Genomic DNA, 23,427 nt, shown 5'->3' on the forward strand with positions numbered 1-23,427 from the left:
ACATTTAATGTTTATTCGAGTAAATATTAGTTCAAAATGCGCAAATAAATCGAAATTACAGGCACCACTAAAATTTACGTAATATAATTATTTTGATACAGAATAGCAAAATGGGGAGAAAAAAATTTCGATACTTTGCAACACTTTCGTATCTTGTTGCCGCGAAATTATTTTTCTGTTTTAGTGAATATTTACATAAAAATATGAGTTGAAACGCATTACTTACTTGTGGAATGCGATGTTAGTGTCTATTTTGTTTGTCTGTTGTATTTTTACACCCATTTACCGCACATTTCGTCATTTTTAGCAAAAAATTTTGGAGCTGTTCGCGGTGCAATATGACCTTGAGCACTAACAGCCCGCGCGCTCCTGGGACGCGTTTGGCACCCTCTAACTTGCCTCACTTAGCGTGTGCGGGCTAGGTTTCTATGCGTTATTATTCTAAGCTGTATTGCCTACTTTTGAGAACAAACCGATGTCGGAAAGCGATCTTGTCGTATCTCGAAAAATAGAACTTTACACCAGGGCCGAAAAACTATTTGAAAAAATTATTTCTCTTTAATTTGAATTAGTAGAAAGGCAATTTTAAAGTATCGAAGCTTTTCCGTGTCCCTAAAGAGAATTTTTTTTTTATTTATTAAGGCTTTGGCAAAGCCATGAGCCTAAACATGAAGTTTAATTATGTTTCTGTAAATATGGCCGCCACAAAGAGGATAGGCAATTTGAGGCGACGTGGTTGGATTGACTCGGGATTCGGGTCGATACGGGTATTCTAGTTCGAGATTCGTATAATTTCGCGTTTTAATCTTCGATTCGATCCTATTGGATAGTGCTATTGTGCCTTAATTAAAATTAAAGTAAAATGATAGCCTAGCGTAAAATTATAGTGGAATGCCACTTTTAACTAGATTTCACAAAATAATTGAAACTCAAAATAAAAACGACACTTTTCCCTCCAAAAGGTCCAGACCGAATCCCTTCCTAAAGAGATGCTTTGCTTAGACCATAGATCATAGACTTTAGACCACAAATTACAAAGATTGCATACATAGACCGTGCCATAGATCATACAATAAATTTGAGGACAGTGCAAAGACATGTAGTATCTCCTTAGTTTGTGACAGACATTTCTTGAATTGAATGTTTTGGATTTTATAGCTAAACTACATATTAACCATTCGAGTTAACCACGAGAGAACCATTTGTGTTAGCAAATAATACGATTTTATATCATGCCGGGAGTTGAGAGTGACGAAGACTACATCATCGCCAGGGCCAAGGAAGCTCAAAAACACAACATACATTCTGCTAAGGCATGGATGCTTACTGCCAAAACTTTATTTCCAACCAATTTCAAAATTCAGTTTGAAGCATATCTAATGGAAAAACAATACGGCAACGTGCAAGAAGCAGCAGAGTGTTTCAGTTCATTAATGTTATCACGGCAAAATCTATCGGATCTTTTGCCCGAAATATCGGCTATTGCCAACGCTCTTAAGTCAAATGAAACAAGCTTTTTGAGTCAAATGTTTGATAACATAGTTCCTGACATACAATTAACTATTCTGAAGACTAGTGTTGAAAACAGTGATGACACTATGGAATATTGTCGCCTTCTTGTTTTACTTTTAAAGAAGTTCCCTCAACTCGGTGTAGATAGCCTGGTAAAGACTCTAATTAAAGCAGAAAAGTTTTTCTACGACAATAGATATGCCCGTTTATTGGTAGTTGAAACTTTACCGCTACTAAGCTCTTTAGAATCTCCTAGGTTGCTTCAACGTCTATTAGTCGAAGCAATTGACTTTTACAATTCATATGTTTATGATGAAACTGAACATGATATACCAGATCCTTGGCAAAGACTTTATGGAGTTTTAGACTTGTTGGGCAGGCAACTGGGATGGGATTCATTTTTGGTTAATTACAATAATAGTTTGAATAAAGAAGCATACTTCCAAAAGTTACTAGCATTGAGGGGTTGTGAAGATTGTCGCCAATTATTATATTGTGGTACTACCTTTTTCTTGAGATGTCTATATGAGCAGAGATCATTAAAAGGAAACCACATTCTAATCGAAGCATTGTCAGACCCAGAGCAGCCACCTTCAAAAAGGAAGAAAGGTGATATAGAAGTGACAGGCGTATCGGCGCACCAATTCCAGGCAGCAGCAAATTGCTGGGAGCTATTACATACTAATGAAGTGACATCCAGGGAGTTCATGAAATTATCTAACCAATTACAAGTCAAACCTTGGTCTGAAGGTTTTGCAGATGAGTTAGCATTGTATCGTGGGAGATATGATGATGCAATGCCTCATCCTACAATGACCAACCTTGCAGCAAACATTGTAAGAGTGTCAATAAACTATTTTCGAAAAAATTACACAGCATGTGTGGAAAATATCCTGGCAGCATTGCCACAATTACCAACTGTTGAAGGAGTGCTGGAAAGCGAGCTCATAGTAGGAGGAAAACATAGACACTTACACTTCCTTCCAATGACAAAAGTTGCTATCATGCATTACTTTTGCACATTACTCATCAGGATATTGTTGAATACTGGAAATAATTCTGACTTGACATATGGTCATATATTAGTGTTAATTCAATTGGGCTGGCCACAAGAGGAGGCTGTATTTATACAAATATTGGACTACATTAAACAGAAAAATGTTTTTCATTATCATCTGTTTACAGCTTACATCATACACATTGATATATTGGAAGAACTTAGCTTTTTATGGAATGAACAAGGTAATAATGTTGCCTTAGACATTTTGCCCAATTCTCAACAACACTTGGGACAACGAAGGATTGGTACTAGAGGAGCTGACAAAGGAGTCAAGGAAGACTTCAGACAAGCAATGAAAGCTCAAGTATCCAGGAGTAATGAATCTATATTGAATTTAATTATCCAATTCATAAACTCAGAAAGGTCTTATTTTCTAATGATAAGATAAATAAAATGAATGTTAATAATCTTAATAGAATATAAAGTTTATTTTAAATGTTATCTGAATTAAACTCATCCCTGTAACAGTAAAGTTGTTTAAAATAAAATTAAGAACTGCCTTCGTATGAGCCCACAGCTAGCAAGAGATTGCGTCGGGTAAAGTGTAGGCTTTTTACAGGCGAATTTTTAGTAGCAAATGAACGCAATAAGAATTTGTCATCCTTTTGTGCAGTGCTGGAATTTCCATTTTCTTCATTAGTAGCTTCATCAGTTATTGCTGTGAAGTCCCATAGTTTAATTGTGCAGTCCAGAGAGCCTGAAAAAAGCAATATTATTTGGTACCTTCTGTTACTTTTTTGCATAAGTTTATCATTTGAACTTACCTGAAGACAGAATAGTACCATCTCTGCTGAATGCCAGAGCATGGATGGAGGCAGTATGTGCAGGAGGCAAAGCAGCGGCAGGGGAGCCTGTTGCTATATCCCATATCATAAGCTCTCCGCAAGCGCCAGCTGAGGCTAGCCAACGTCCACACACTGAGAATGCAACAGTGAACACAGATTGCTGAAAAGCAATTTTAAATTTTGGTTATTCAAAAAACAATTATAACCACTATTCTATAATATTCTGTAACTAGCTCCTATCTATATAGGAGCTAGTTACAGGTTTTTACCAATGTACAACAATCATAATAATTACATGGTTAGGTTTGAAGTGAGAATGAAATTAATGTGGTGTTTCACAAAAAAAATTGTTAAGACTAAGATGCTGAAACTAGGTTAGGTAGTTATATCCATATAATTATCCACTACCACTTGCCAGTGAAGCAGAGAATAAAAAAGTAACGAGAAAGGCCACTCCGCCCCTTCCTAGCTTTAGATACCACACCAAGCCCCTCATATTGACGGTCACATTGACGTTTTGATGTTTAAACTTGAGTTTAAACATATTTATTTATTATTTTATTGTGCAATGGTTGTGAATTGTGACATCTACGGCTGTTTATTCACCTAAATGGGATAAACAGAGTTTATTTCGTTTAAAAACCTGTTTAACAAACTTTAAAAAAGGAGGAGGTTCTCAATTCAACTATTATTTTTATACGTATGTTACGCGATTACCTACTACGGCATTTGTGAAGCGATTTTGATGATTCTTTTTTTGCTGGAAAGAGGGTACCTCAGTACCTAGGTTTTAGTTAATAGAAAAGTTATAATTATTATAAACCACCGTCAGAAAGATACATGTTACTCACCCAGAAACCCTTTACCTATATAGTTATTATCTAAGATATCGAATTTTCAATACACCTAATGCGATTTCTTAACAGATTTTTTAGAGATAAGACATTTGAAATAAAATATTTTAGTGTAGGTAATTAATGGTAGTGTTACTCACTTCAATATTAAGTCTAAAGTTAAGTCAACTCAAAGAATCATTTATTACAAAGGTAAAATAAATTTACACTTGAAAACCTCGTTTCAGCTACTGCTCGTTTACTAAGCTGACTTACGAAGAAGAACGAGCATAAAACTCTAGGGATTGCTCTTTTCAAAAGAACTTAAATGCTATGGAATACACTTTGAATCTGAGTGTGGAATCTAAACCCATGTCGTCTTTCCATACATCTTTTAACTAACACGTAGTCTTTAATTTTGTACTATGACTTTTTAAGTACGTGAGGCGCACTATAAGTTTCCGGAATGAATAAGAAAAAAATACTATAAATGGTCAGTAATTAATTTACATACTCTTCGACAGCCTCTTCAGGTGATGAAAATCGTTGACCGCGTAACTGGTTCTTAATTTTTGGAAATAAATAAGTCACAAGGTGTCAGGTCTGGACTGTACGCGGGATGGTTCATAAGGTCAACCAAAGTCAATCAAAGGTTGTCTGTATGGCCGTGTGAGAACTGGCATTATTGTGGTGCAAGATGATACGGCGTTTACGGTTATTTTTACGGAATTTTTCAATAACTTCCGGCAAACAAATGGTCGTGTACCAATTACTATTCACGGTACAACAATTCTCCAAAGCAGCCTTTCCCAAAGTGGGCGATAACGCCCCTTGTGGGCGCTGCAGGCCTAAAGGGAGGCGGTAAGAGACCCAGAAAAAAAAAATGGGGGCGTTGTGTAGAGGCTTAGGGGGAGATTTGTAATTTCATCTAGGAAGACTCTTAGGGCAGTTAGATATATTGAAATCAGAGTTAGTTGAATTAAATTAAAAATTTATTGTAGTCTTAAACGAAAGACTGTGATAAGGGATCTGGGTGTCATCCATGATTCGAAGCCGATTTTTGATGCTTATATTGATGATATTGTCTCCAGGGCTACTAAGGCTCTTGGATTCATAATGCGTAACTCAGTTTGTTTTTCAAACCCAAAAACTCTACGGATACTATATTGTACATATGTTCGTAGTAAGTTAGAATATGCCTCCCAAGTTTGGAATCCGATGTACCAGGTCTATATTGACAGAGTAGAACGAGTTCAAAATAAATTTATTAAATTCTTGTGTTATAAAATGGGTGAGTCTTATAATTCATTGGGTTACTTGCGTCTCTGTAAAGATCAGCGTCTATTACCATTATATGATCGCAGAAAAATCTGTGATATAATGTATCTTTTAAATATTATAAACGGCAAGGTTGATTGTATTGACTTATTGGGTGAACTCTCATTTAATGTTCCAACACGTTCCATGAGACACTACCACCCTCTTGTAGTTCCCATAGCGAGGACAAACTATAGACAGAATAGTTTTATATGTAGAGCTAGTAGGAGTTTAAATGGTGTGCTAAGTGACTATGACCTGGATGTAGATATATTTAATTGTAACATCGATGCACTAAAACGTAAAATAACAGATATATTAATTAATTTAATTGAATAACATGTGGTTGTTGACGCACGTATGGGATTGCTGTATTTATTAGTCCAATGCTCGTGTTTAACTAACTTGTAGCTATAAGTGAAAACCTGTAATTGGCTTTATGTTTTTATTGCTGTTTCTTACTAAATATATACAGCTGTTGGTTTTCCATGAATAAATAAATAAATAAATAAAAAGTTCACCTGCCATGAATGAATATGATCTTAATGTGAACAAAAGGCGTGGAGCTTTCTCCAGATGTTACGATTACAATAGTGGCCCAGTAGGACTATCACCAATGTGTAATAAGGACATAAATGCACAGGAATTCGACTCCTTAGTGTCAAATTACAATACTTGTAATAATGAAATTGAGTATCGAGACATCGTTCAACCGCAATTCATAAATGGTGCATCGATAGCGGCATTATCTAGTTTACGAAATAGCAAAATTGTTGAGTTCGTTGAGAATATAACTGCTGTGAGGATAAGCGACGAGAGCCCGCGCGCTAGCGCAGCGATGACTCACTCCACCGACTCCGCGGAACAGTTGACCGTTGTGTCTAGCGCTGCGTCAGCGCCTTTACAATCCGCTGCCGCAATTCAAATTCCAAAACAAAAATCGCTAGCTGAAATTGCGCGAGGAGAATGGAAACAGCAAAAACAGGACGATGTATGGACATTAGTACAAAGGAAAAAACTAAGGAATCGTTTTGTAGGTCAGAGAGGAAACACTATCCTAGAAGCCGAGGAAAAGTTTAAGGCCTCCGACATTAAAACACCCATTTACATCTATAATGTTGCGAAGGAGGTATCAACAAATGATATCTTGAATTATGTAAAAATAAATCTTATTTGAGTGTAAATAAGGAACAAATGAATATGAAAATAGCTAAAAATTACAACGCGTTTAAAATATTTAATTAAACCAAAACATAAAATTGAATTATTTTTAAAGAGCGATTTTTGGCCAGAGGAAGTTGCCTACCGGCGTTTCTTTCAGTTCATACAAAAGAAGGCTCGCAAGGTTGTTAGTGTAGACTTAAAGGACACACAAAATTAGTAATACGACGGCATTTATATCTTTTAATTGTAAGAACGTGAAGAGATCGGTTGCATGTATACGAGGGTTGTGTCGAGCGGCTGATGTGATCGCGCTGCGCAGGTCTCCTACCTGGTCGTTGCCTCACGACTTGTCGTATTTAGAAAACATAGATGACAGCTTTGCCGCAACTGGTACTTCTGCGGTCGACACTTCGGTTGGCGTGCTGCGAGGAATGCCACACGACGGAGTGGCTCTGCTATGGAGAAAGAGCCTTTTCCAAACAGTGTCGGTAATTAAGTGCAACAATGTTCGCCTCGCCGGTATAAAGGTACAGTCTAATAATAACCGTTACTCTTTAATATTTACGGTATACATGCCGACTGACTCTAATGATAATTTAATTGAATTTATTGAATGCCTAAGTGAAATAAGTGCAATTATTGCGACTCACAATGTCGAATCAGTGTTTATTTTGGGTGATTACAACGCGCATCCGGGTGAACTATTTGCTTCTGAACTATTTAATTTCTGTAACGAACAGTCATGGTGTTGTGTTGACTACGATTTATTACCCCATGACACGTTCACTTTTGTGAGCGAGGCGCACGGGTGCCGCAGGTGGCTCGATCACTGTGTTGTGACCAGCGCAGCACGACAAACAATACACAGCGCGTCAGTGCTATATAACACCTATTGGTCCGATCACTACCCCCTTCGTATAGTATGTAATTTAAACCTTATAAGACCCTTAATTGTTGCACCAACACCTTGTAATAATGGAATAATATCGGGTGAACGTGATTCTGTTCAAATTGAAAAATATCACCAAATATGTAATACTAAATTATGCGAGATTAATCTTCCTTCTGAATTCGGTAATTGTTGCGATAAAAAGTGTGTTGATAGCACTCATTTGTTATTGCTGAAAGACATGTATAAAAATATTGTAGATATATATTAACGGAGGCATCAGAGAGTAGTTATAATGTGAGGGTCGGCAGATGTGGCGGGTACATAGCGGGGTGGAATAAACACGTCCGGGACGCTCACGGGAGGGCTAGGATTTGCTTTCAAACCTGGGTATTATTCGGTAAACCTTCCTCAGGTCCTGTTTATGATAATATGTCTAAATCTAGTCAAGTTTTTAAAACAAAGCTAAAATGGTATCAAAACAATAAAGAACAAATTAAAATGGATATACTCGTCATTGCGGAACATCATTCGAATAAATCCTTTACAAAATTTTGGAAAACAACCAATAAACTAAACCACAAGTCTAGTCTCCCCGTGAGTGTAGCGGGTTTGCATGATCCTATAGCAATAGCCAATCTATTTCAAGGCCACTTTAGGGTCGCGTCTCCGTTAAATTCCGCAACCCAGGTGGTTAGTGCTGAGGAGAGTTCGCACGTGCATAGCGTCTCATTCTCTCCACATGAGGTGGCTTCAGTCATTAAGAAAATGGTAAGAGGTAAATCGCCATCACGGTCATGACGGCCTCAGCATTGAGCACCTGCAACATGCTGGATTTCACTTGCCTCGGGTACTTGCTATGTTTTTTACTCTATGCCTCAGTCACAGTTATTTGCCTGACCACCTCATGCAAACATTAGTGGTGCCGATTGTAAAAGACAACACCGGTGATTCATTGGATCCGTCTAATTATAGGCCAATTTTTCTGGCTACCATAATTGCTAAAGTTCTGGATAGTCTGCTTGACGACTACCTGGGTAAGCATCTGAGTCTTAATGATGCGCAATTTGGTTTCAGACCAGGGCTGTCGACTGAAAGTGCGATAATGTGTCTCAAGCAGACTGTACAGTATTACACTGCGAGAAAGACACCGGTTTACGCATGCTACTTGGACCTCTCAAAGGCCTTTGACCTAGTGTCATATAATGTTATTGGGCAAATTATATAATGAGACCAGTTTGCCACGTGAAATAATCTCCTTGTTTAGGTATTGGTATAATAACCAAAGCAACTGTATCAGATGGGGAAGTGCTACTTCGGACAGTTATAGATTGGAATGTGGGATGAGGCGGGGGGCTCACCTTGCCCAAACTTTTCAACCTATATATTAATAGACTCATTGATGAGCTGAGCAGCACTAATGTCGGATGTCATATTGACGGAGTTTGTGTTAATAACATCAGTTACGCGGACGACATGGTACTGCTCAGCCCTTCGATTAGAGGACTTATGTCTATGTTGCAAGTTTGTGAGTCATACGCTGTGACCCACGGACTCAAGTACAATGTTACGAAGAGCCAGCTGATGATCTTTAAGGCAAGTACTAAGTGTTACTCTATTGTACCTAATGTAACACTTAATGGCGCTCGTTTGAATATGGTTAAGAGGTTTAAGTACTTGGGTCACTGGGTCACGGATGACCTTTGTGACAACGTCGACATCGAGAGGGAGCGCAGGTCGTTGGCTGTTCGAGCCAATATGTTGGCCCGCAGATTTGCACGATGTACAAAACAAGTAAAGATAACGCTTTTTAAAGCCTACTGCCAATCTTTTTACACGTGCAGTCTGTGAGTCGACTATACGCGGGGGACATACAACGGCCTGCGAGTGCAATACAACAACGCGTTCCGGGTGTTGCTGGGGTTGTCGCGCTTCTGTAGCGCCTCGGGTATGTTCGCGGAGGCGCACACGGACGGGTTTGCAGCCATCATACGCAAGAGGTGCGCCTCGATGCTGCACCGCCTGCGTGACAGCCCCAACCGCATCCTAAGCGCGTTGTCCGCACGCTGGGATTCGCCGATACTCGCGCATTGGATGCGACTACATGCAGTCGTATAGAAAATAAATGTTGTTTTGTTTTTGTGTCGCTGTACAATTAACTAACCCTTAGACCTAAGCATTTTGTAATTTACTAACAAATTATGAACCAGTTCCGAAATAATTGATGATTATTATTATTATACAGGGTGTCCCAAAAATAACACGCCAGAGCGACACTGTGGGTAAGTGATATATACATACCTACCAGAAAAAAATATGTTGACCCTAGTAAAAGTCTTTTAGTTTTCGAGATATAGGCCCTTTTTTATTTTTTTGCAAAAACTCTACTCTTTGTTGGGTTTTATGCTATTATTGCCATAGTTAGCTCCAGATGGTTATTTTTATTTTTCGAGTATTCTGAATAGTTTTTCCAGGTACAGCAACTAATATTTTACTGAGAAATATCATAAACTATGAAAAAAGTGATTAATTTGGTATACCTCGTACCCTTGTAAAAAGTTAAACATTAACTTTGAATAGCTAGTGTGAAAAAAATTTGTATGAAACTGAATTTATAAACGATCTTAAAAACTACTCCACTTAATGCAGAATCAAGAATTGTACAATACTATTGAAATTTTTCACAAGAACTTAGTCATTTAATTTTTTTTCGACATCAACACCCTACTAGCCGAATTGGTTTCTAAACAATACAATCTAAAAACACAATTTTGTGTTAAATTATTGAGCTTTATGACTAACTACTCTGTCGCTAGGCCCCAGGTAGTAAAAAATGAGCGAGAGGTATGACCCTTACTTGTTATCTCTCTCTTACGTCGGGATCGGTCGCCAGGTGGGATCGGGTCGGGTTGGGCCCGTAGTACCCGTTAGTTTTACTTACCTTTTACCTTACCTTTGTGTTTTGTGCTACGTACGCGTTTTTCGTTTTATCGCTGCTTCCGTTTCTACACTTTCGACGACTTGGCATCACTTTGGACTTTGATTTGATAACGATCGGAAAAGTTTTTTTTAGTAATCATATCAACAACTTGGCATTACTTTGGACCCTGATTTGCTTACTATTTGGACCGTGTTGTTTGTGTGTGATCGACGGCTGCGCCTCCGGATACTGCCTTTATACAGTTAAAATGGCAGATCAACAGAATATCGTTGGAGCAAACCCCGAATTCACTCGTAGTGATTACGCCGACATGTACCTAATTTACGGCGAAACTAGACGTGTTTCTGCTCACGGCATCGTATCGTTAAATGCAAGATTATCAGCAAGATTGTATGCGGTAAGATTTCCTAACCGTAGGCCACCGACCCATGAGACCATAATAAGAGTTGATGCTGCATACAGAGAGGGTAGGAACCCTGGCCATCGTGGTGGAGGCAGACCTCGTACCGTCGCAGACGAAATAGTTCTGCAGGAAGTGTCAAGAGATCCGTCCACTTCAGTTCGCCTGATAGAAAAACGGACTGGCATTTCAAAGTCTATACCACCGATATCTATAGTCTATAGGCACCGATACCACCCATACCATATTCAGAGAGTTCAAACTTTACTGCCGAGCGATTACGCTAAACGCGTACAGTTTTGTCAACAAATGCTTCAAAAAGACAGTGAAGACCCCCACTTTTTTAATACGATTTTGTGGAGTGATGAATCAGCATGTCGCAGAGATGGCTATGTAAACCTCCACAATATCCATAGCTGGCAGTTAGAGAACCCACACGAGAGAAGAGAAGATCGGTCCCAACACCAGTTTAAAATTAATTTATGGGCGGAATTTTCAATGGGGAAATATTTGGTCCAGTTGAACTGCCTCCGACTCTAAATGGCGAAAATTATTTAGAGTTTTTACAAAACCATTTGCCAAACCTTCTCGAAGATGTGCCAATAGCATTACTAAGAAAAATGTGGTTTCAAAATGATGGGTGTCCAGCCCACTACGCTCGCGACGTCCGAACGCACCTCGACCAGACGTTCCCACGAAGATGGATTGGCCGATTGGGACCAATTTTTTGGCCACCGAGATCACCTGATCTGAACCCCCTCGACTTCTTCTATTGGGGGTGCTTAAAAGATAAAGTTTACTCCAAAGCTATCACTACAGAAACCGAACTACGACGACGAGTCTATGAAGCAGCTCGAGAAATTTCTGAAATGAGTTTGAGGCGTCTGAGAAGCTCATTCGTCAAAAGATGTCGCATGTGCATTAGAGTCAGAGGGAGGCAGTTTGAACACTTGCTATAATATGTAATAAAAATTAAATTATTTAAATTTTATTTTCCATTAAGTAAAAACGGCGACACACAAAGGCACTCTACCACGATATTAGTAGCTAAATCCGCATGCTTTTGGGAAGTTTGATTTGTCACAGTTTGTTTGTACCAGTTCAGAGAGAAAAAGAAAAGCCTAGTAACTATCTCACTCCTTTATTACGAATACAACGTGGGAAAAAGATTGATGCGCCGTTACCTAGCGCTTAGCAATTAATTAATTTAAAAATTTCAATTTAATTTTGTTTATGTTGTGTTATGACGAAAAATAAATTATATGACTATGTTCTTGTGAAAAATCTCAATAATATTGTACCATTCCTGATTCTGCATTAAGTGGAGCAATTTTTAAGATCATTTGCAAATTAAGTTTCATACGTTTTTTTTCACACTAGCTATTCAAAGTTAACGTTTAACTTTTTACAAGGGTACGAGGTACACCAAATTAATAACTTTTTTCACATTTTATGACATTTATCAGATAAAATATTAGTTGCAGTACCTGGAAAAACTATTCAGGTTACCTGAAAAATAAAAACAACTACCATCTGGAGCTAACCCTGGCAATAGTAGCAAAAAACTCAACAAAAAGTAGTCATTCCAAAAAAATAAAAAAGTGCAAATATCTCGAAAAGTAAAAGACTTTTACTAAGGTCAAATTATTTTTTTCTGGTAGGTATATAGCTCACCTACCCACGGTGTCGCTCTGGCGTGTTATTTTTGGGACACCCTGTATTAGGGTCGTATTCCAGAACTGTACTCAACGCTCAAGTCAGAATTTGAGCAGACTTGAGTATGATTTCAAGCACTGGAAATACGACCCTAATGGCAAGGACTTGAGTATGATTTTCAGTGCTCACTGCAATACTCAAGTCCTGACTTGAGCATTGAGTAGAGTTCTGGAATACGACCCTTAGACACCGACTGAGCTCTCGACTCTCAACTACAACTTCTGAACATCAACTAAAATTAATTAAAAGGTTGCTCAAACTAACTCGGTTCGATATTTCTCTACGTGTAGTTCATATGTCTGTCCTGTTTTATTGAATAAATAAAATAAAAATCATGTAAATCGGTCGCTCCGTTTCGAAATGAATGTAGACACAAACAAACAAATAAAAAGGCAACAGACACAGTTTCGCATTTTAAGTTATTAGTATTCCTAGATAGGTAATTTTCGTCTCGGCTAATAATCGGCTGGTTCATACACATAGAACACTTGTTCTTACTTGTTGAGTACGATTGAGCGTCGAATGAGATAAACGAGTTTATGCATGTTTTGTCTTATTCCTGTCGGTGCGTGCTGCTTATCCAATCCTATATAAACAATGTAATATTTATTTTATTTTCATTTGCGGTTTCGCGCGTAATAGATAAGCAGTACTTAAGTTCAACACTTACTTACGTATTTCTCAAAACAAAACAATGTCGGAAGTAAAACAGAAGAGACGGTAATACTGTGCGGAATATATTAAATTCAGATTCATTGAAAATCCCACAAACCCATCGTCGCCTTTGTGCCTTCTGTCTAAAAACATTTTCGAATGAAGCAATGAAGCCTTCAAGACTGCAAGATCATTTGAATAAAATGCATCCAGATAAGAAAGATAAGAATGTAGCATATTTTCAAGACTTAGGGTCGTATTCTAGAACTCTACTCAATGCTCAAGTCAGGATTTGAGTATGGTTTAAAGCACTCGAAATCATACTCAGATCCTGACTTGAGCATTGAGTAGAGTTCTGGTATACGACCCTTAGAGAGGAAGCATAATACTCAGCCAATGTAGCAAAATTCTTTTCGGCGGCTGCTAAGCAAGATGACGACGGACTTTGAGTTTCGTACAATATCTCTTTGTTAATTGCTCAAAAAGGCAAACTACACAACATCGGAGAAGAGTTAATTTTGCCAGCAATAAAGGAAGTAAGAACTACTGTGCTTCATAAACGGGCCGCAGATATTCTTTAATAAAGAAATTTCAGACATTTCTTTCAGTAATAATTCTGTGCAAAGACGAATTGATGAAATGGCTGAAAACATTAAAGAATCATTGTGCAATCATCTGAGGACTAGTCAATTGTCAATTCAGCTCGATGAGTCCACTTACCAACTAATGAAGCATTGTAGCTGTCTTACGTGAGGTTCATTACAAATGAGAAAATATGTGAAGAACTATTGTTTGCTAGAAATTTAGAGACCGATACAAAAGGCCAAACCATATTCAAAACATTGGAAAAGTTTTGTGATGAGAAAGAGATTCCATTGAAAAATATTATGTCAGTTGCTACGGATGGCGCTCCGGCTATGACAGGGTGCCATAAAGGCTTCATAGCATAGCCATAGCGTACTTAAAAATAAAATTCCAGATGGCCTTACTGTACATTGCGTTATTCATAGACAACATTTGGTTGCTAGAACTTTAAGTAAACCCTATTTCAATCACTGCAATATGTCATCAAAGCAGTCAATAGAATCCGTAACAGCTCTTTGAATGATAGATTATTTCATCAGCTTTGTGTTACTAATGACGAAGATTTCAACCGTTTGTTGTTTCATACTGAAGTAATTGTCTGACTCGATTTTACAACTTGTTTGACTCCGTGATAGAGTTCTTGGAAACTAAAGGTACAGAATTGCCCAATAAGCTCATTACATCAAAGAATGATATAGCTTACATGACAGACCTGTATAAATTGTTCAACGACATGAATCTCCAACTGCAAGGCGATGAACTAAATTTAATTTAAACAAATAATGTCGTTGCTCCTTTCGCAGCCAAACTGCTTCTACACAAAAATAATATGGGCAGACGTGAGTTTCACAATTTTCCGAAGTTATCAGTATCCTGCAGTAACGAAGACTTATTTGTCTACTACCAACATTTGGAAAGCCTCCACATTGACTTCACCGAACGATACCAGGACATTTTGAATTTGGAAATACCAAACTTGGTGTTGGATCCGTTTTCAAATGTCAACACAGCAATATCACCTCAGCTGGAAGAAGAACTTATAGAATTAACAACGAACGAGGAAATAAAATTAAATTCAAAAATGTCTACCAAGAATTTTGGCTACAAAAACCGATCCTGCAATTGTGCCCTGGATTGTGGTCAATCGTTCAACGATTCTTAATAGCATTCCCATCGTCATATTTGTGTGTACGTGGTTTTAGTGCTGTGACAACGCTGTTTACTTAAACAGAAATCGTTTGCATTTTACCGAACGTGGTAACTTGCGGCAATACTTGAGTAAATTGGAACCTGATATCAACAAACTTATGAAACAGTATCAAATTCATCCTTCACATTAGTTTTTTATATTAGAATTGATTATGTTTGTTTTATTTTGAATAAAAGTTACTCTGGCTGATACTGTAAAGTTGCGTTTCAATAATCATTCTCATTAGCAGGTGTAGCTCGTAAGGGTTAACTTGAGACCTGAGCGCCTTTGCGTACTACCTGCTGCGCTCAGGTCTCAAGTTAATTCTTGCGGGTTATAGTAAAAATCTCGTTTAGAATGAATGTATAATTTCCGCTAATATAGCACACAATAATTGATTTAATTTGAAGTTTTTAAGTAGGTGAAAAAATGGGGGCGCTAAAAAATAATTAATTCTCAAAGTGGGCAGTAGACAAAATAAGTTTGGGAACCCCTGCTCCAAAGCAACAGTAGCCACGTGTCCAGTTTTATTAAAAAAGAAGCAATCATCCGCTTAGAGGCACTTTGCACGCGCGCCACTTTGGTTGATTTCGGTTCATCTAGAAAGACCCATACGCTTGTTTGCTGCTTTGTTTTGGGATTGTAACTATAAATCCATGTTTCGTCACCTCTTACTATGTCTCACACCAAATTTGACGCCCCTTCGTTGAATCTGGTAAGCATGGCATTGCACCAAGGGACGAAATCCGTTTTTTGAGTTTCAGTCAAATTGTGTGGGATTCACCGAGTGCACAGCTTTTTTACACCCAAATGTTTGTGTAGTATTGATTGTATTTGACTCATGCCTGTGCCTAAAGATGCCCGAATGTCATCGTATGTCACTGTCTGTTTTGATCGTACGGCGCAAAGCATCGATGTTTTTGTTGTTCACAGCAGTGGACGGGCGACCATCACGAAATTCGTCACTGAGATTCACACAACCGCGTTTGAATTCTGCAAACCAGCTAGAGCTGTTAAATTACGCTTAAAGTCGTAGAAAATCATACTACGAAAATTTTCACGATTTAAATCCATGGTTATGTAGACAACCAATTTTTCAAATGACGCCACAATGTAAAATCAAGTGACAGTCAGATGAAACAAACTATATTCTACAGCCAAAGAGTTCCATTTTCAAATGTTGTAATTTAAAAAAAAATATTGTTTATGTAAGTGGCCAGTTCTGGAAACTTGTAGTGCGCCCTATGTAGAATGCTTTTAACGTAAGTTTGTTGCAAAAACGTGCACAGTTCCCCCATAAAAGAATCGTTTACCTTAGTTAAACGAAATCGTGGTACAGGCAAGAGCACGGCAAGCTTGATACTTTGTACTTTGGACCGTTCTTATCGTAAGCGGCATAGAGTGGGATTGAATTCTTAAGTGTCAAGCTTGACGTGCTCTTGATCCTGTACCATGAGATTGGACTCAGTTCTAAGGTTAATTTTATGGATACCTCTTTTTGTAATGAAATTATGTATATTTTTACGGGCATATAATATATTTGAGTAAATGTACTGCGATGCCACAGTCATGATACTTGTTTCCCTGAACCCGAGAACCTAAACGGTACACAGAACGAATCGCTCGGTTTTGTAACACTAATATAGTTTGTGTGTCTGCTGCTTTACCCTACATGAGAATCCCGTAGGACATTATATTATGGAAGTAACTAAAGTAAACTAGTCTAGCAGTACTAACATCGGTAAGCTCACGAATTCTGCGGACTGCGTCTGCAGCGGAGCTTAATCCGCTGGTCAGGGAAAATATATGCGGAAACCATTGAAGTTTACTATCTAAGGTCACTCCCGAGAGTCTGCTTTATTAACAAGATCCAACTTTTCTCCGTTTATTTCTATGCTTGGACTAGTCAATTTTACGTAGGATAATTCAAATTCACTTTGTCATCTTGGCATTAAACTATAAATTGTTAGAATTAAACCAATAAACTACGTTAGAGAGATAGCGTGGTCATATGGTCATAGTTAACGCCATGTCTGTCTGTTTTAAAAATCAAGGATGTGTCGTCAGCTAACAATACTATTTCGCAAAGGTCCTTAACACAGAATGGCAGATCATTAATATAAACGAGAAATAATATATGCCCTTGAGAAATTTCATGTTTTAGATACTTATTTATTTATTTAACCAGTGATGGATAACCCTACCACTTCGAGCACACACTTGCTCGTGTGCAAACAGCGCCTTGCTATACGTAGTAGTAATAGCACACCCCGGACACTCCATACAACAGTCGAAAATTATTTACTTATTACTACTACATACAGCAAGGCGCTATCTGCACACGCGCAAATGTGTGCGTGAAGTGGCAAGGTTACCCATCAGTTTCTCGCACTATTACGTTACGTGATCAGAGCGACAACATAGCGAAAATTCTATCGCGAATCTGTTATCTATGATTCTATTAATAGAATCCTAATAATGATACATGTCTAATAAGTATTTACATCGATACATTATTATATTTCTCATTAATCCATTAATTAGAGTAATATTGAAGATTTATTCCAAAAATATATTAAAAGTACTTAAAATGTTATATTTCGGACCTGTACTTTTAAGTAAGGTAACCAAGGTATTTGAAATTGCTTGGCAAGTTTAGTTAATAATTAAATATATTCACTACCTACGTAATATTTATCAAATTAGCGAAGTCATGGCCTCTCATTCTATTCATATATTAAATTTGTATTTTTTATACATACAAGCAAACAATAACTGAATGAGTCTCAGACATAAGTTTTTTTACTTACTTCGTTTCATCTTTCGGAAAATGATGATAAACAGCCGTACACACAGCACAATTCACGACCATTATAAATAACAACGTAAAATGATGTTTTATATTAACGTACAAGTTTAGTAATGAATAAATGAAAAATATATTCAAATATCAAAGCCGTCTTCGCGTGAAAACGGCTCGCCGGCAGCCTTGTTGTCGTTCAAAAATTTAACCGTCAATGTGCGGGGCGGGGTGCGGTATCTAAAACTAGGGAGGGGCGGAGAGTGTCCGTTCCCTTATTCTTTATTCTCTGGTAATAGGTAAAATAAGTTGCGTTGTATGGAGTGTTCGGGGTGTGGTTGAAGTGTGAATTGCTTGTAAGAATAAAGTTATAGAAGGACAAGAAATGTTTAACTATAATTGTAATTATTGTACAAAAATAATAGTTTTATTAAACGTGTTGATTGTTCCACAGATTAAATATATGTATATTGACATACCTTATGGCCAGTCATGATTCGGACTTTGGTGCCTGTTAGACAATCCCAAACACGAACTGTTCTATCACTTGAGCCAGTTGCAATGTAGTTGGAATTCGGATGAAACTGGACACACTATAAAATAGTATTAAGTATTTGAGTAAATAGTATATGATAAAGTTATTCCGGGAGTATTAATCCAAAACCTTGGTGGATTAGTATCACAAAGTAATAGTTACATTCACATCTGACTGATGTCCAGCAAAGACCCGCAATGGTTGATGGTGGTCTGTAGCCCAGAGGCGAACTGTCCGGTCATGGCCACTTGAAACAAAGTAATGGCCATGTGTTGACCATCGGACATCCCAAACTGGCCATATATGTCCTCTGTATACTACCAAACACGTCCAACATTGAAGGGACCAGAGTCTTACTGAAAAACATTTAGAATAATGAGTAAAAGGTAAATAATATTGTGTAGTGGTTATGTACCTAGATATATAATATTTCCCATCAATAATAGAGTGACGAAGTTACAAAAGAAACATAGTAGATTAAAAAAATAAACTACGTACAAAATAAAACTTAACGCATATACCTATATACATTTTTTCATATAACTTAGAATTTAGTCATATTACGCTGGTCCCACATATTTAATTTTTTTAAATCTATTCTGTCAGTGTCCTAAGAATTTAGTTTTCAAATTTCGTACTTCGTTATTAAAGTTGGTTGCAAAATGTAATATAATAAGACAAAAGTGCACATTATTACACAACAATATTCTGATACCTGTAGAATCTTCAGAGCAAGACAGTAGCATGGTTTTGAAGGGATCAAATCCTACTTTGTAAACGGGTCCCCCATGTCCAAAAAGTGTACGACACGTGTCTCTATCTTTTTCTTCCATCATCCTGACGAGAACATCTCCTAAAGGAAAAAAAAAATTGCTTAGTCTTAAAGTTAAGGAATATCGAACAGCCTCTCATGAAGGTGAAGAAGTAACGTTATTTATTAAAGACCACAAGTATTGACATACTTCTCACAATTGAATCACACCTTACTACAAAATCTGTCTCCATGATTCCTGGGTATGCTGTGTACTTCAATCAATCAAACAATCAATGTATTTATTTGTCAGAACAAGGTACCTAATTACGTTCTTTTTTTAAGTAAATACAGCTTATTCTACCATAGTTTGCATATAATATAGTATATGTCATTCAACTACTTACTATAATTACAATCAATCAATCATACAAATTCAACTACTATTTATTACAATAAATTAATGCAATTGTGAAATATTGCAAATAAAGTAATATTACAAAAGATATAAAAGTAAATTCATTAATAATATGTCAATAATTAGCGTCAAATAATTCTGTCAAGGATTCAAAAGTACTATTACTTATGAAAGCTTACAGTTCGGTCATTTCAACTTTGTATATTAAACGATAACTTCAAAATAACGGGCTATTTATCTATATTTACAATAAAGTTTGTTAAAAGAGAACGTTAACTAATTAATGCACAATACAAATATAATTAAACTTTGATATAAATCAAGAAAATCCCTTTATTCCCAGTCATCACCACTGGCTTTATTGAGGAAAAATGAGGAAAAAAAATCCCATATGTTACCTGTAGGGCTAGCACGACAGGGCGCTACTGATACAGCTATTCTCGCATAGAGATCTCACGCTTTATGTCGCTTTCGCGCAAGTCGCGCCCTGTCCTGCTAGCCCTACAGGTGGTGACAAACGGGTTAAAAAGAATCTCAGTTGTTGCCAGTGGTGACAAATGGAAATTAAAAAATCAAATTCTTCAAGTTTTTTTAATAAAAAGTTTTTTTATTTCCTTTCGATGGTGGCAATAAATAAACGCATTAGGGATTTTTTTTAAAACCAGTGGTTTTTTTTAATAATAACGCTCACACTCAACATAGCCCCGCACTAGGGAAACTCTGTGTCGCGGGTGCCATGGACACACACATAGACAACCACAAATTACACCCAAACTCACGAGAGAAATAAATGTAGGCCATACAAATACTTCTCCCGGCCCGGGAATCGAACCTGGGACCTCTGCATGGCAGTCCGGTATGGTAACCGTTCGGCCACGGAGGCAGTTAAAGTTGCACTAATGGTAGTGCAATCACTGGTTTTTTTAAATTTCTAGGATTCAATATTTACTTTTATTACTGACAACAACCATAATAACCATTAAAAAAATCAGATCCCAATCTCTCAAGATATGGGAATTCTAAAGTTTTTTCTGATAATTGTGATTTTATGGTTGTATTGACAATACTTTTTTATTAATTAGGATTTCTCATTCATAACATAAGTTTCAAGAACCCAGTAAATACAATGTGGTGATTTGCACTCTCGCCATATTTACAGAGGTCATTCTATATCCGAAACTGAACCAAAATCTTTGATTTAATTGCGGCGAACAAATTTGATCCAAAGGTCATTGACTTGCACGGCACTTGCAAACATTTTGAACAATGACCTTAATGCGCAGAAAGAAACGTATTTTAGATCTATTCGGTGGCGGGGTGCGGGTAACGACGGCGAGGGAGTGTCGTATCGAGCGCGCGATTGGTAGATCAGTCGACCTTGCTTCCCGTACTGCGTCTAGGTCACGCTGACATCCCGCATACATTCTATTCTAGACTGTTACGAAATGCCACGTAGTTTGGTATGTAAACAAGAGTTAGTAGTGCAAAAAAGAATGGTATGTAAACAAGAGTTAGTAGTGCAAAAAAGAACCGCTACCAGGTTCACCAGAACCTTCATGGTAATCCATCAAGTACAAGTGCGTCTTTATTCTTATGGCATGATGTGAAACGTTTAGTTCACGCGGAGGATACGAGTGTCGAATTTTCTGCTTTCAAAGTTGTGGAGTCTAATGTTGAAACGAAACTCAGGTACGAATCTCCGTACCGGGGCCAGCCACCAGCTGTGGAGCTAGGTACTTCTAGCAATACTTTCATGTAACCTAAAGTTGATGAGTACTAAATCTAAGTTACAAAGAACTTTTTTCAGTCAACTTTTATAAATAATGTAAATAAATAGTAAATTATAACAATACTAGTACGTAATCACAACTTTCAAAAAAATACTACGTATCGCTCGGTAAAGCGGGTAGCGTGGTCACTGCCCTTGCGTGGTACATACGACTAGAGACAATTTTGCAAAACTTTACTAGATACAATTAGCCAGAATATTGCACAGAATAATTTTTTAAATATTTTTAGATGATTTAGGATTCTTTCCATTATTAATTTCTTATGTATGGCGAGAATGTCAATTAACACACTGTATATTTCAAAATAATTTATTCTTTTTTTATTTGCTCTTTGCCATACCCGCAAATGTTGGTTTTCTAAAACAACAAAAAGTCAAGAGTGATTAAAGTAATTATATTTCGTCAACGTATAATAATTAATAAGCTTAATGCATTGAAAATGCACCATATTTAGCTTCGACTGAAAATGACTTGAACACAAGAGTAATGGCCTTTATCGTAAATATTAATTATTTTTTATAAATATTATTATGTCGAGTTTTGTACAAATTCACTTAAAGAAATAATAAAGATTTGGGCAGATACATACATGCAAATATCACTACAAATGTGAAAATAAGCGCGTACTATAAGAAATGTACCGATATTCCACCTAAACGTAAACTCAAATATCCGTAATTCCGAAAACCGATTGATAATACAACCGTTATGCTTTCGAGCAATTTTGGTGCTTTTCACAAATACAAAGTTAGCTTTTGTTTTGTAATCTTCCTAAAAAAATACATTTGACATTATGAAAATTCGAGCTAATGTTATTTCGGACAAATGTATTTTCTGACTTCTGATAGGTAATCCCAAGCCGTAAAACGAGTACAACAATATTTTGTTAGTTATTGCTAACGTTTGATAAAAAATTAAAATCAAAGCGACTCTATAGTTTCTTTGTTCTAAATATTTCAATCGCTTGTGGTTCGAACAATTGAAAATGACCAAGAAGTTTAAGCTTCTTGAAGTTGACGTAATGGGTCTCTTTCCATCTTTTGCACATGCAATGTGTAGAAAAAGGACAGTTAGCTATTTGATTATTTTGTGTGCTTTTGTAATTTATATTTACGACTCATTTATGTATAAATTAAATACTACCAAACCTGTACAAAATAACACTTTTAAATGAGAACTATGATAACACAATATATGTTTCTGAGTGTTCGATCTTTGTATTAATAATTATAACAAACTAGTGGAGTAATTTCACAAAAAATAATTGAATATCAATTCAATAAAAATTTAATTAATACAATATATTTGTTTAGTGAAAATATGATACAAAATCCTGTTTTTACAATTTACTGCAGTAATTTTTACAAGTTATTATTATATGGTACTGCATGATTGACAACAGTCGAACAAACGAAGACTGTTGCGCGACTGACACTCTGTATGCGATTTTGACGCCCTATAGGTGCGGACACTTTTTAGCGCGAACCCGATGTCCATTTATATAATAGGTCAATGGCTTAATGCTTAAATTTTATGTATGTACTATTTCGTAACGACCTTTTCATTACGTACAATTATTTTGAGAAATAGTCACATACGAATTAGTCATTTGAGTTTTATTTAAATATGATTGTATTTCCAGAGTTCGACAGGCCTTTATTATGATTTGAAAAATCGAATTAATTTCTTCGTAATTGTGATACTTGATGACGGTAAAAAATTCTTTCAACAAATATTTCGCCATTGTTCTTTTAGTTCTGTGGCAACGTAAAAACACACACTTCCATAAGCAATGTAAATATGTTTGATGATTTTGGAAATAAAATTTGCGTACCTGCTTCTCTATCAATATCTTGCAATTTTTCTGCTGATTTCATCCCACGTAACTTCACAGGTGTAAGAGTCCAAACCTAAAATAATCCAATTAATTTTATTGAATACAAATTTATACACTATATACATAGATGCTATATTAATTATATTATAATGGTAATACGAACACTTTGGTGCACCAAGGCTCCTGCAAGAACTGTTGGATAACCCCAGGATGCTGTTATGTCTAGAGGAGCTAAGGTTGAAATATTAGGA

At 36.8% G+C, this 23,427-nt stretch overlaps 2 protein-coding genes across 3 annotated transcripts in view; one reads left to right on the plus strand and one right to left on the minus strand.

The window, feature by feature from the left end:
* The first annotated feature begins 1,121 nt into the window (after positions 1-1,121).
* Positions 1,122-3,091, plus strand: LOC113231625 (integrator complex subunit 10). Its single transcript, XM_026466046.1, has one exon. The coding sequence runs from the start codon at positions 1,233-1,235 to the stop codon at positions 2,958-2,960; it is 1,728 nt and encodes a 575-aa protein (XP_026321831.1). The 5' UTR covers positions 1,122-1,232; the 3' UTR covers positions 2,961-3,091.
* Positions 2,959-23,427, minus strand: part of LOC113231615 (transcription initiation factor TFIID subunit 5) — a 31,685-nt gene continuing 11,216 nt past the window's right edge. Inside the window, exons 7-12 of one of the 2 annotated variants that reach the window (XM_026466033.1) lie at positions 23,174-23,249; positions 19,096-19,233; positions 18,549-18,736; positions 18,325-18,438; positions 3,337-3,517; positions 2,959-3,269 (exon numbers count right to left, since the gene is read on the minus strand). In XM_026466033.1, coding sequence (XP_026321818.1) covers positions 3,061-3,269; positions 3,337-3,517; positions 18,325-18,438; positions 18,549-18,736; positions 19,096-19,233; positions 23,174-23,249 — 906 coding nt within the window. In that variant the 3' untranslated portion in view covers positions 2,959-3,060. Of the gene's footprint in view, positions 3,270-3,336; positions 3,518-18,324; positions 18,439-18,542; positions 18,737-19,095; positions 19,234-23,173; positions 23,250-23,427 lie in introns of both variants that reach the window. The other variant, XM_026466025.1, reaches the window with a different exon arrangement.

This window comes from Hyposmocoma kahamanoa, unplaced genomic scaffold (assembly GCF_003589595.1).
Source record: "Hyposmocoma kahamanoa isolate Upper Pololo Valley unplaced genomic scaffold, ASM358959v1 102, whole genome shotgun sequence".
Taxonomy (NCBI): Eukaryota; Metazoa; Arthropoda; class Insecta; order Lepidoptera; family Cosmopterigidae; genus Hyposmocoma; species Hyposmocoma kahamanoa.